This window comes from Narcine bancroftii, chromosome 3 (genome assembly GCF_036971445.1).
Source record: "Narcine bancroftii isolate sNarBan1 chromosome 3, sNarBan1.hap1, whole genome shotgun sequence".
NCBI lineage: Eukaryota > Metazoa > Chordata > Chondrichthyes > Torpediniformes > Narcinidae > Narcine > Narcine bancroftii.
Window position 1 is genome coordinate 155,125,450 of NC_091471.1, and position 15,161 is coordinate 155,140,610.

Below are 15,161 nucleotides of genomic sequence, written 5' to 3' on the forward strand. Positions count from 1 at the left end.
CACCTCCCGCCCCCCCAAAGATCAGGCAGAAAATATGCAAGTTTAAAAACACACACCATTGTATTCAAGGACAGTTCCTTTCCTGCCATGACCAGACCTCTCATTAGGTGCTTTGCACTGTTGAATTGCACTTTCCTTTTTTTAAACACTATATCCTGAACCCTGCACCTTTTGTTTTTTTTAATTCTTGCACTACCTGTTATACTGTGGAAAAGGTGGACCTTCCTGGTTTCATGTGACATAGTACATGTGACAATAAACAATTCAGTTAGTTTTCCAATGATTGGCAGTTCCTGAATCACAGGAACTAAAATTCTTTCCGTGGATTTTCGGTGGTGATAATTTGACCAATCCCGAGTTAAACCAGCTTACGTACACGCTCCTCGGTGTTTGCATTTTCATCCAGAGTCTTCAGGACATTCTCCACTCGTGCCAAACGACCAGAGAGGGAAAGGAGCAAGTTTACTACTTTATCCAAGTCGCCAATGAACATCTTGTACTTTTCAAATTCATTGGCCTTGCATAAACCTTTAATCATGATCTCCACTTCCTCACCCAGAGCGCCATTCAGTTTAATGTCAGTTGTTAGACTCTCCTTGGCTTCACGTAGAGTTTGAATTTTGCATGTTATGCTTTCAATTAGTTCAGTCTATGAAGCAAAAAGAAAAGTGAATTAATTTAATTAAACCACAATTTTCCTTCCAAATCCATTTGTGGCCATTTTTACTCAAACCCTTTGCTAAAACTTTCTCCAGCATGTTCGTGCACTGCACTCAATCACAGCATCTGTAGATTTTCTTGTTTAACTAGTCAGGCTTTCTGTTGACTAGAGCCCCAGTACACAAATATAGACATTTTACATGACAATCCTGTCACAAACAAGATTTATTTCAGCAGCAGAGTTGCCAACTGAATGAGATCTGATTTTTTTTTGCGGAGGTACAGAGACTCTCTTGAAGAGATATTTTGCTTTGTTCCTGAATGCAAACAATTGGTTGAGCCAAGCAAAATGTCTCTGTAGGAGGTTCTGCACATCTTGTGGAAGGGTTTGGCTAGAACACATATTTTTCAATATTTAGGTGAATTAGAAAGACAGAAGCTAGATCTTGGTTCAGATCCTAGAAGCAATAGTGAGGATGGTGAAGCCTGGAACAGCCTCTGCAGTAGCCAGTATAAATCACTTCAGCGTACTTTTGTAGTATAAAGGGGCATAAATGGTGTCAGAACAAGTTCAGTAGTTCTACTGAGAACTATGGCAAGTGGTTGATAATAGACAATGATAATTGAAGAGCATGACAACTTGGTCATGGTTTGAGCATATAACGCTATGTCAATCATTATGCAATCTTTATAACATACAGCACACCAAGGAAAATGTCCAAATTCAACTCAGGAAAGGTATTTTATAATCGCACTGCAATTTGCCAGAAGTTACAAAGTAAAATATAAAAGTACTGGAAAATGTATTCTTTCAAAAATTATAAATGAAGGAGCCATTACATTCTTCCTGCAAGGGGGCTTCCTACAGGATATTTAACGGCAGATCTCAGGTTTAGATCATGACAAATTTAGAAAGGGTAAATAGAACCAAATTGTTCCAACCTGGGGTGGGGTCACAAGGGCAAGGGACACAGACTTAAAGGGATTACCAAAATACAGAGAAGACTTTTCCCCAACCAACCCCCCCCCCCTCACACAAAGGGCAGGCGTCATCTGAATAGCCTGGCCCAACAGAGTGGTAGAAGCAGGTTCAGTTATGGCTTTCAAAAGGAGAAAAGATCAATCTTTGAGAGTTTGACAGGAAATGTAGGCCTGTGGGGAGATAAGAGAGGAAGTCACTTTAGTTTCCTACAAAGAATTAACATGGACTGGATGGGCCCAAAGACCTCCTTTTGTGCTATAATGATTCCATGTATAAGGGCAGACTCGAGCAGTTGAGTGAGCTGATGTATTCAGCTCCTGGGCCACTGAGATGGCTTTGCTTTCCTGACGCTGCCCTGAGATCCCAGCACCTTTTTCTCGTTGATGTCCAGCACTTCGTCCTCCTCATCCACAGCATCATTTCCCTGCATGTCTCTTATTTTATTCATCAGCTCAGCTTTGAGGGCCGACGTGCTGTAGTAAGTGGGACAATGCGCTGAGGCCACTCCTGGCTCTTTCTCCTCCTTCCTAAGAAGGAAATTTAGCTGTTACATATGGACACAAAGGGTTTCAAAGGAATAAAGCAAAGCTAACAGCTTAATTAGGAACAATTTAAAAAACGTTTTCAACAAAATAAAACATGTTTTGTAAGTACATTTATTTCCCTACATAATTCTCACCTCCTGGTCTCCTGCCCTTTGACTAAGGGGACCAGCTTGTTCCCAATTTTAGGTTTTCTGTCATCTGGCAACATTATTTGGTACAAAGAGTCAGCACGGATATGACGGTCCCGATGTCCACCTACTGTTCTGTGGGACGTGACGGTCTCAGTGTCCATCTACTGTTCTGTGGGACGTGACGGTCTCAATGTTCACCTACTGTTCTGTGGGACGTGACGGTCCCAATGTCCACTACTGTTCTATGGGACGTGACGGTCCCAATGTCCACCTACTGTTTTGTGGGACGTGACGGTCCCAATGTCCACCTACTGTTCTGTGGGACGTGACGGTCCCAATGTCCACCTACTGTTCTGAGGGACGTGACGGTCCCAATGTCCACCTACTGTTCTGTGGGATGTGACGGTCCCAATGTCCACCTACTGTTCTGTGGGTTTACTTAGTTCTACATGGTATGGATCTGTGCAAATAGTTATATCCACAAATGTGGTGGACCAAATGCAGCAGGTCAAGCAGCGTTCTTAGGAAGTAAAGGGAGTAGCCAACGTTTCAGGTCCCTTCATTAGTCCCAGGCCCAAAACGTTGGTTACCTTTTACTTCCTTTCAATGCTGTGTGACCTGTTGAGTTTTCACTCAATCCCAAAATCTGCAGACTTTCTTTTTAACTGGAGATGGGGTTATTGTTGCTTTTCTCTTGAGTTTATTGTCCAAATACGATTCTGTCACACAAGATCACTTATCAGCAGTTAACACAGGAGGTGATAAGAGCAAGAATCCTTGAATGATTTTCTCTCTAAGCTGAAGGCATCATGGTCAACTAAATCACACACACTGGGAACCCAATGCTCTCAGTTCTCTATGGACCAGTATCTTATTATTGATCCAACGTCTATTAATCTACACTTTTATACTCTTAATTCGGATGCTTGCTGGCATTTTCTCATACTTTGATGAAGGACACAAGCCCAAAACATCAGTTATGCCTCTTTGCCTTTGCTACATAAAGGACACTGTTTGACCTGCTAAGTTTCTCCATTATTTTGTGTTTTTACTACACTTTTATACTGGTTTATATTGATGGCTTATTAGATATGTTATTCACAAATCAAAGTACCAATTCTACTAATTTTAATTATAATTTATGTAATTGATATTGTTGTCAGAGGGTAAGCAAGCTATGCTTTGTTCTGGTGACAGGACATCATGCAGCAACATACTTTCTCTTTCCCAGCAGCTAGTTCTTCCTCATCTGTACTTGTTGGCTCCTTAATGCAATTGCCACTCAATCTCACTCATTGAGATTGGCCTGCTGGCTTGAATTGCATTGGCCCCAAAACTCCGACAGATATTGGAGAATGAAAAAGCAAGCAACAGGGCAGAAATGCAGGGGTGTGAATCTCAAGAAGAGATTCTTACAATGAGTACAATTTGCACGTTCAAAAACCAGCAGTATAGTTGCCTCCTTTACCAACTAAAGCAAAATAATCCAGAACAGTGTATTGCTGAGCACAGTTGTACATGTTTTTAAAAGATCCACAAAACATTTGTTGATTGGACAATACAACAAGATGTAATTAAATGGAGGATGTTATGAGTATATCTCATAATGATCTAATTGTTCACTCCTGATCTCCATGAAACTAGAGAAAGACTCAGCAGAGGCAATACAGAGAACAGCCATGAAATTAATCAACAGTGTTGGGGTCTGCGTTACACAAAACTCGAGTTTCTAAAGAAGGCATCCAAGACAATTTTATGAAAGGATGCATTAGATGGTTAATGGTATAGAAGAGCTCAAGCCCAAATATTACTTTAAATTCAAATAGCGTTTAGTGTTGTAAAATCTATAAAATTTGCCACAATGTAGGAAGAGACTTCACACACAAAATTAACTTCTCAGAGCTGGAGATTTTTCAGCAATAATAATGGCTTAACATTGTGATAGTACAGATCTATCACCAATGTATATAGTGTATATAGTTACAGTATCTAGACTATGCTTGCAGCGATTGGCTGAGAGCTAAGCCACGCCTCCTGTCTGGGCCTTAAAGGGTTGTGTCCCTAGCCAGGTCGGATCATTCCGGACCGGTCGGCCACCTGTGAAAAGCTCCTGTCTTTTGCTAATAAAAGCCTTGGTTTGGATCAACAAGTCTTTGGTTCTTTCGACAAGCTCTACAGGCGTATAATTAATAACTCAGCTATACCTTTGCTAATTTCAATGTAAAATAATAAGAATGGTCCATATAAAGTGAAACTTCCATCAATGTGTTTCGACATTGCCTTGAGGAAGAGTACGTGCACCCTTGTCAAAGAGCAGAATACATGAATGATTGCAATTTCTGAGTCCCAGTCACAGATCCATAAATACATGCAGCAGAAATTGCTGTCCGTTTCAAAGCAATGACAGAGAACACAGATAGGCTTGCTGTTGCTCTGAAGGCAAACTCAGGGGCGATAAGAGGGGGTGCCAGCTTCACTGAAAAAATTCATGGCAACCTTTCCCATTTCCAAAGCTAGAGTACTGGCTGTTGAGTGTATGTTTACTTTTTAGGTCCGTTCGGTGTTTTCTGAGCAAGTTTGAGAGACAAATTCAGGCAAGTTTACTGATCGAGTCAGAGCACCTGCTGTAGGGAATGATAACACTGAGTGACGAGAATGACACTAAACTCAAAAGGTTGTCACTGTTGTCATACTTGAGCCTTTTGTCCATATTTTGCGATTTTGCAGGCATTACTTGATTCGACCAACAGGAAAGGGAAAATCTAACATTAATTTGTGTATGATTAAAAGGCATTTATGCAAACACATTGTGGACATTATTTTACAGTTTTGCTACACTCATTAGACTCCGCACCTTAAAAAGCTTAGCAACTTACTTATCCTCCTTGGATATAGATTTGTTGGCCACCCTTTGCAGCCTTGGCCTTCGATGTTGTGCCTCCTGCCTCACCACACTGCCCCTGGGGAAAATGCCCTCCATCAGGTCCATGGTTGTCTTCATATTCGAGTCGGGATCTAAAATCTCTGCCAAAGACTTATCTTTGCCGATGATCTCCTTGGCAAGTTCTTCTGACTTGAGGTCCTCCGGTGACTTCTCGTTCACTTCTGGTGGCACTGAAGCATATCTGGAGTGTGAGCTTTCCTGGCTCGTGGTTGCACTTTGAAAACATGAGGTATCCAGGCTTTGGCTTTGACAATGCTCAGTCTGGGATGAGTGGGCATCTTGCTGGATTGCAGGAGTGGATAATGCTTCAACACTGCTGTTGCGTTGGGCGGAGCAGCTGCAGAGAGGGATGCCATGGCCATTTTTATCTACATCATTTATCGCAGGAACCTTGTCCTTGCGGGAATAATCTTCTGCAGTCCTACCAAACATAAAGAAAGGAAATTAAAATATCATATACGCTGCATTCAAAACACATTATTACAGCAGCTTTTGTGAAAATCCAGTAAACCAATTGTGTAAGATTGTCATCAATGAGCACAAGATAAAGACATTGCTGAACCAGTACCCATGTTTGTATTTAATAAGCTTAATTCTTATGGCTGGTTTAGAAATAATTGAATTTGTCATTTTCTCCAAAGGCCTGACACTTTGGCTTCTTTGCTGTAAGATGCAACATTCAATTTAGTGGTGCGAACTGAATGACTGATACGTTTTAGAATTTTTTAAACAATGTGTTCTATGAATAGGATGGTGTCATTTTCTTACCATTTTCCACAGAAAATCCTTCAACCAATCTTGCATACACTTAAACGACTTTGGATTATGTTGACTTTTAGAATGGCAAATAAGTTGGAAGTTATTTGCATATTGTACTATTATAATTCCAGTGAAAAAAATTGTAAAGTTTTTCAATAAGAATGGTTTCTTTTCCATCTCAAGTGCAAAGTTGCAAAATCCATGAAATTTTATTTAAATAACTTTTGCCTTATTTCCCTGCTTTCATGCTGTACCCGTGAGATCTCCATGTTGATGGAGACAAACACCTGGCTACCAGCACAGACACAGCAGAAATGAGAACTCCTTCCCTTCATTTCCATTGGTTTACTAGGTCAGATATCTGAGCCAGACACAGCAGTCCCTGCAGCAACCCAATATGAAAGTTCACTTCTCACCATTCTGGTTGCTGAGCACTTTCCCTCCCAAATGTGTAGCTTTCAAGCAAACTGAGAAAAAAATGAATGAGAGACAAACACAGTCATCAACAAAGTTAGATGATAATGGGATTACACTTGTAGGGATATCCTTTCTATTCCTCTAGCTCTGTTTATGTTAGAACTGATTAAATCTACTCCATTTCATACTTGTCTGCAATCCAAAGACCCTTTCACTTCTTTCTTTTTGAACCCATATATATATAGTGTTGTTATTTGGGGGGGGGGGGGGGGGGGTGGGGGGTTGGGTGGCAGGGAGGGAATTTTGGTTTGGGATGAAAACTATCATGTATGTAATCAATTTGTTTTCTAGTAGTATTATAATGATAGTTCTGCATGTATGGAATATTAAATTATATATAGATATATATATATATATATAAAAATAAAATTAGATGACTAACCATAATTAGACAGCAAAATCTGATTTTACGGGAATGTAATTATGGGGACCAACAACATTAAGGTAACTCAAATTGAAGCTCATCTTATGGACCCATCTTTGTTTTGGATCTTATTTGTCATTAATAGCAACAGGCATTACTTTCTTCCCATGCTACTCGGATTTAACTCCGAGTAATATATAACATCTTTGTGAACACTCAGTTGAAAAGAAGTTTGCTACCATTTAGAATGGGAGCCCATGGAGAATTGTGTATAGTAGCTGGTGTGGTCCATAAATTGTAAGATCATAAGAAACAGGAGCAGGAGTAGGCCCATTTGATCTGTCAAACCTGCTCCACCATTCAATAAGAACATGACTGATCTGATGATAGGCTCACCACCAGGTACCTGGTGTCATTCAATGGTATCATTTTCAATGCTATAATCAAACTATTCCAAAACCATTTAAATTAAATATTTTTAAAAATATTCTCGATGTTACAAACTTAAACAGCCAGCACTGTTCAAGAATTAACAGGCGAAATAAATATTGATTACTAAAATGTGTGAAGTATTTCAGTACCCCAGATATGAAATTGTCAGTCATTTGCAAAGCAATAACTGATGCATTCTGCAGTTTGCTTCTGAAATTAGGTTTCATTGATATGAGAACAGGGGTGAATTTCTATGACAAGAGTTTTAATATGGATTTCTTGGAATTCTTTCCTCCGGATATTTATTCCATACTTTACTCAGGTTTTAACCTTAAGCAAGACCAAAACTGATTCTGCCTTTAACTGATCATATCTATTTCTTCATTACAACTCTTCCATGGGTCATAGTAGTTTTCTATAACGGCGATTTAATGTATTAACAAAGGGCAACATTCCTTGCTCTCTTTGTGGGCTTCAGCTGCTTCCCCTGATGGAATTTACAGGTGCTAGTGTTCATGGTGTCAATCTGCTTCACTTAACCCTCTCAATGTCATTGCACATACATGCACCTGCCAACCTGTTTTCAGGCCTTTTCCAAAGCTGCTCTTAAATATCTCGTATGCAAAAAGTGGGTGATTATGTCTCAACTTTGCCCTTTAGAAGAATGCACAAAATAGATAGAAACGCCTGTGTGTGAAGCCATATGGCTGATGCTCCACCAAACCATACTAACAACATTGTGAAGAAATTTGTTTGCTGGATGAATTTACCGAATTAAGTCAAGTAAGCCTCCACTTTTAGAAGTAAAACACAGTTAATTGCAATTCCTCTGATGACCATGAGGAGGTGCCTAATCTCCATGCAGTCAGCAGAGGCGTGCATTCCTCGCCAACTTTCCAATACCTGTCACTTTCCCCAAAACTGTGACTGGTTTAAGACATTATTTATTGTAGGTAAAACTTATATATTTGCATTTAAAACATGCAAACTTTTATTAAAAGGAATGAAGGAACTGAATTATTTTATTAAGGGTAGAAACATCCAAAAGATCCTTGCCATACTCATCCACTTTGGGTGGATTACATTATGGCTTCTAAGCATTGTTAGAATCACTGTCAAGCTTGATGCTGCACTTCAACTAGGTGCATAAACCTGACTCTATTTGCTCATTATAATCAAGTGTAAATAACTAACTGCATGCACACTGACTGGATGGTTATAGAGCCAAGTTGTTTTACAGCACAAAACCATAAAACACCACAACACAGAAGCACGCCCTTTCGGCCCTTCTAGTCTGTGCCAAATCATTTTTTTGCCTAGCCCCTTTGACCTGCATCCACTCCATACCTCTCCCATCATGTACCTGTCCAAAAATGTTAAAATTAAATTCACCACTTCAGCTGGCACTCATTCCACACTCCCACTACTCTCTGTGTGAAGGAGTTCTCCTCACATTCCCCCCCAAACTAGTGGTTTGCTGGTTTTCTTTCCACTCACATACCATTTAAAGTATTCCCTATGCCATAGGTGCTCTGTGATTAGCAAGGGATTGCTTAAGGTGGTATGCAGGTGGAAAGAAAAAGGTTGAAAACCACCGTTTTAATCGTACGTAATTGACTCATTATGTGCACAGTTTCAAAACTCCAAAGGAAATGGGCCAATGACAATTTTTCTCAAACAAAATATTTCAGGAACAATTGGGTCTAGGGCAGTGATTCTCAACCTTCCCTTCCCACTCACATACCACCTTAAATAGTCCCTTACTAATCACAGAGCACTAATGGTATAGAGATTATATACATGGTATATGAGTGGAAAAAAAAAGTGTGAAAAATTGCCCTAAACTTTTCACTCTTAACCCATATTCTCTGGTTTGTATCGACTTTTGGCCCAATTTGTTCACATTGACTAAATTCTCTCCACACACTTGTCCCATTTGCCTGCATTAGGTCATATCACTCTAAACCATATTCTTTATAAATGTCTTTTAAATGATGTGATTGTACCCATTTCTACCACTTCCTCTGGCAGCTCATTCCAATATACTCACCAACCTCTTTTTAAAATCTCCCCCTCCCTCCTTAATTTTGGACTCCCCTACCCAGGATTTGATTGCTGGCTCGATTAGTTTCAGATGCAACTGTATGAACCTTAAACAAGTACCCAGTTTTATGCACATAAATGAAATGAAAGCAGTGGTGGGGGGGCGGGGGGGGGGGGTGGTGGGCAGAGGGAGGGGAAAAATGTCCCTCCTTCCTTTAGCTCATTCCCAGCAGTTGTAGAAGATCTGGGGATAAATATCCCTCCTTCCTTCCATTCATTCCCAGCAGACTTGGACCAGCCATATTCCCATTCCAGCCTCCAGTGTAAAAGACATTAGCACCCATTTCCCCCATCACCTCATCTCTTCTGTGCATCATGCCCACCCCAGCCACAGTTTTCCTCTCTGCTACATTTTCTCATTGCCATCCAGTTGATCAGTGCAGGATTATTTAAATGCTAAGGTAATAATCTTAGCTTCAAATGCTAAGATTCCCGGCCTTTGAACCGATGCAACCCTGGGCCAAGTCATGAATAAGCCTTCCCTCATGATGATGGCCAGGTAATATTTTGTCCTCCACTCAACCTTTGCTGATCAAACTACCACCTGCACTTTGCTCCTGCTTGGATCCACTTTTAGCTGTTGTATGATGGCAGCTGGGCTTGACAACACAATGGCTTTCTTTCCTACCACGAACAGATGCCTCCTGGGAGATCCCATCCTTAATATGGAGTACCAATGTGATGCATCATTAAGTGTTGTAATTGTGAATATGCCACTTTTCTCAGCAGCCACTGTCTATTCAGGTGGAGGTTAGACTGAAAGGTGAAGACATGTTGATCCTGTTCATTTGAACTCAGCTGCTTTCCCTGACTGTCGGAGAAGTTTATCAACTAGATCCCCTCCCTTTTTTGGCTGGGAGGATGATGCACTAACAAGCAAAGAGAAAGTTAAACAAATAGTCGACCAGAAGCAGCCATTCTCAAGAGGAGCCCAACCCACCTTCCTCTCACACCACTATCCCCCACCAGAGGCCACACCACATTTAAGTAAAAGCCTCACATAATGTAAACTAAAATTTGACTGTTTCACAGGCAAGAGGGAAATGGGGTGGGGGTGTCATAGCCTAAAAAAAGGTTGAGAATGGCTGAACTAGAGAAATAGTCCTCAGTAAATAGAGTCCATTCCCAAAAGCATTGCCCTTCTCAAAAAAATTCCATTCCATTTAGAAATGTGAGTTCATTTGTTTTGACAGGCATAGATTTATCTGATTCATTTTAGGAATTCCTTGCTAACTTTTTTTTGGCTTATTATGGCCTATTCTGAACTTGTGAAGGAAAGTAGTATGGTTACCACTGAAAGTTCCAATAACAAATCTGAATGTCATCAATGGAAGTTTCTTCTTCCTCTGTCTCAGAATAACTTCAACCAATTTACAATGTACCAAGCTAGGAACTCATCAAGAAATGATCAATCTCTGCAAAAAAATATACCCAATGTTTTCACCTCCACAGCTATCAGTGGTAATGAATGCCAGAGATTCACCACTCTCTGGATGAAGAAATTTCTCCTCATCTCTATTCTAAAAGGACGTCCTTTAATCCTGAAACTGTGCCCTCTAGTCCACAAATAGAAACATCCTCTCTGAAACACCATCAAAATGCTCCTCATACATTAACCTTCTCATCCCTGGGGCCATTCTTGTAAACCTCCTCTGGATCCTCTCCAACAACAGCACATCCTTCCTTAGATATGGGGCTCAAAACTGCTTGCAATATTCCAAGTGTGGGTCAACCAACTCCTTGTAAAGCCTCAGCACTACATCTTTGCCCTTATAGTCAAGTCCTCTCAAAATGAATGCTGACACTGCATTTGCATTATAGGAAAAGCCATACCCACAGCTTTTGAATAACAACAGCATTCCCTCAAAGCCATTTCCACTGAACAAAGTATTATCTGAAATATAGCAGGTTCTACTACAAACTGGGTGTTGTTAATTGGATACCTGAGAGAAAAAGTGTTCAGTAAAGAATTCATCATACTGCATGAATCTTGAATGTTATAGTTTTGCTGACAGTTACCTGGTCACAGGTTGTTCAATGCTCCTGTTAAATAATTCCTCCATGCTCTGGTCTTTGAATGCAACAGGAGAAGGCGGTGGGGGAAATTCATAGTCTTTGCTTTCTGGGACAGCTCTGGGAATCTGCAGAGGTGGGGGTGGAAGTGGCTGAAAACCTTCAGCAAGGGCCAGAGAGTCCAGATCCTGAATAAACACATCATCCTCGCCTGTGAGCGAAGAGAACAACTGCAGGTGTGACTCCAAGTGTGAGTGCGAGCTGGCTCGGGGGGAAGGTGGGCCAATGGGCGGTAGCTCAGTTTCCCAACCCATGCCACTTCCTGCAATGTGGTACTGATCCCTCTCAGGTAGGTGATGATTGGACCCAGCAGTTGGAGGAAATGGGCCCTTTTTGGTTGCGTCATCATCAACTGAATTGACCCATTTTAGTTTAGGTGCTGGAGGTCTCTGTGGTTGGACTGCCTTCTTCTTCTTCAATGAAGCCGATGTCCCAGTTTCTTCTGGAAGGTAGTTTTTATATGCCTCTGTAGGTTTGCTGCTCTTGTTTCCTTGTCCTCCAGGCATGGACTTGCAGTTGTTTTCTGAGGCTGCTTTGTCTTGGGCTGGGTTCTGTGATGCGGGCCAATAGTTGAACTGCCCTGTGCTTGACACCTGCCTGATGCAGGAAGTGCTCCTGGGCCTGAAACCCTCGAGTGATTTGTGCTTCTCATTCCGGCCGGAGATTTTGCTCACAGCAAAGGGATTCAATTCATTCTCATAACTTGCTGACAGGGATGGTCCAAGCTTGCTTCTGCCATCGTTGCTAAAAGACCTTTAAATGCAAGTGCAAATCAGTTAACGCCAGTTTCTGTAAGGTGAGGTTTTATTGTCCGTCAAGACAGTTGCTGCCACCAAGTCTTTTCTGGCTCTTTATCAGGAGAATTTCATAGCTAATCTCATGCCTTGTTCTCCATGCACTTTCTTTATATTTCCCATAGCCAGAAAGATCAACACCCATTTTTGTCTTTAACCTGCTACAGCAATAACTTTCTTATTATTGTCTTATTCTCCTGTAGATATAAATTAAATACCTTGACACTCAAGTAGAGTGTCAACTCTGTTGTCTACACTAAGAGTGCTATGCAGTTAACATCTTTGCTTCATCTCTGCTTATGAAATTTAGTTATAATTAAGGCAATGGAGGATAAATTTCTACTGCATGGGCTCACAAAGAAGAAATTCTCTTTTCGAGAAACCAAAGCCTCTCCTTATTTTATGTAATCCTCCTTAAATTGTCCTTTATTCCTTCTCTAAAACTATACACAGCACAGAACTAGTTATTTTCTTGGTCTTGAACTCCCAACTCTACGGATAAAATGTACAAGAATAAATAACAGCCTTGTTTATAGGTTTCACTACTTTTATCTTCCATTGAATGAACTACATAGTCACACTTTTAAGTTTTCCCATCCTCTAGAATATTTTCATTTTGTGTGAACACTCAACTTTTTTCTTTATTATTTCACATTTGCTACTGGCCCTTGCTTGTTCCATTGAATGTTTTTAATAGTTATACTAGAAATAACGTCAACTCCAACCACCCCCCACCCCCAGCCCATCTCCACCTTGAGGTAGACTACAACACTAAGTGTCACTCTGGGCTCCTCAGTACAAAACTCCAGACAGCATTGAAGGACTGTATTGTTGCAAGTGCTGCCTTTCAACTGGGCTCTCAGAAATGCCAGAGCTGATTGGCTGTGTCGCACATAAAGAATGGATGAAAAGCTAAACAGTATGGGTCTGTGTGAACCTATATTCCCTGCTGGTTCATAGCTTCAAGAGACAGTAAAATGGAAAGATGCAATGAAAAATAAACAGAAAGACAATCTTTTACAGAGAAGCTTTGCAAGTTCAGTTGAACTGTCCCATACCAGTCTTGAGATACTGCTCGTACGAGCTGCCGGTTGCCATCACAGCGCTGGGGTCTGGACACTTGCTGTGCTCTTGAATTGGATGCCAATGGAGCCCTGTGAACCAAGCAACACAATTTTCATCCCCGGATTACTTCAGCTTGCCTTGTTCACTCTCTGTTCCAAGGAGCCCTGCAGGATTGTTTGGAGACAGCACCCTGAAGCTCTTCTCTACAAGAGACACTCGGTGCTCTATTGTCAGAAGACACATTTTAATCAAAAAGACATTAAAGAAGGAGCAATAAAGCAGAGTGGAAACCTGCATTGACCTCTAGGTAGATGGAATGCATCTCCTGCAAAGCTAATGGAAAAGAGCTTTGCAGTCTGCGAGGTGGACTGAAAAAATGCTGGTCCTGCTTCATTAAAATTACTCAGTTTATCGCCTGTTTGCTGTGAGCAAACCTCTTTGATGTTGATGAGAAAAACATGAGAGGAAGAACCACAAGTTAAAAGAGTTTAGTTTTAAAAGGGCACTGGCAAATCTTTTCCCTCACTTGTCATCAAACACACAATGCCCTCTGCTCCTCAAGTGCTTGCAGGCCTCTTTATGAAGCTTCAGATATGGGGACTGTGGTTAGGATTTGTGGCCACTCTTCAAACTCCACCTCATTCCTCCGAAGAAGAGGATCAACACATGACACTGTGTGCATCTGAAAATGCCCTCGTGTGGCTGGCTGTCACATTCCCTTTGTTCATAGTGCCTTTGAAACTTCCTGTGTCATTTTAATTACTTTAAAGTGAGTGCAATCATCTAGTGTGCAAGAAAGAAAGGTTAACTCTCCAAAACTGGAAAAGGAAGATAATGACCTTTAATTAGCCTCAAGTCAGTCATTCAGCATTGTGAAGAGCCCAATAGGATGTGCTCATAACTCTCTCCAGCAAGTCTGAGCAGAGTGCAAGTGCCTTCTCACATTATAACACAGCATCACCCAACAGGACTGAAATGCCTTCCCCCTCCTTCCTATTACAACAACATTGCTGTGGGCAACAGGCACTTGCCTTTTGATTGCTCATGGTTTTGACACCAGATGTTTACTTGCTGAACATCCTCCTGTCTGGACAAGCTTCATTAACACTTTTATAAGGAGTGATAGGATATAATCCATTGCTCCTTATATTAAAACATGTGAGCTTTCACTCAATGTAATGGAAAATAGAATTTATGATCATGTCACTGAATCAGACATTTAAACCAAACCCCTTTGAAAGGAAGGGAACAGATGGGGAAAACAGGCAACCCGTAGAAAAATAAAGCACTTTCATTGCTGAATGGTTTCTAGTGAATCAACAATTTAAAAGTTTTCAGAGGTTAATTACAAACCCATAGATATTGCTCATGGAGTCAGTGCCCATCATCTTGGACAAAGAAGTTGCTAGATCCTTAACAGGGAATCCAGGTGGTCTATTCACAGCACACAGAACATCCTAGAATGAAAGAAAAAGTAATTTCAAAACATCATCTTAAATATATCACCAACAAGCTGCTGGAAGAACTCAGCAATCGAACAGCAACAGTGGGAGAGAAAAGGATGGTCAGTGTTTTGGTGAAGGATTCTAGCTTGAAACATTAAAAATTCACCAAGCTTCTCATGCATATTATATTTTCTTTAGATTCCAGCTTTTAGATCTCCATCTAAATAAAGCTTGGGACGTGGAATCTAAAAATCTATGCAAAACAATGAGTTTACGACAAACCAACTGAACTATGCAGTTGGTTTAGACAAACCTTTTCTGGAATTATCTTCTTTCCTTGAACCCCACATTAGCAGCAAGTATGGAGAGAAGCTATTTCACTGCAGG

At 40.8% G+C, this 15,161-nt stretch overlaps 1 protein-coding gene across 1 annotated transcript in view; it reads right to left on the reverse strand.

The window, feature by feature from the left end:
* The window catches only part of shroom3 (shroom family member 3), a 264,226-nt gene that overhangs the window by 3,589 nt on the left and 245,476 nt on the right, over positions 1-15,161 (reverse strand). Inside the window, exons 4-9 of the mRNA XM_069925478.1 lie at positions 14,683-14,786; positions 13,323-13,418; positions 11,417-12,223; positions 5,195-5,683; positions 2,013-2,169; positions 377-649 (exon numbers count right to left, since the gene is read on the reverse strand). Of these exons, the coding sequence (XP_069781579.1) occupies positions 377-649; positions 2,013-2,169; positions 5,195-5,683; positions 11,417-12,223; positions 13,323-13,418; positions 14,683-14,786 (1,926 nt within the window). The remainder of the gene's footprint in view (positions 1-376; positions 650-2,012; positions 2,170-5,194; positions 5,684-11,416; positions 12,224-13,322; positions 13,419-14,682; positions 14,787-15,161) is intronic.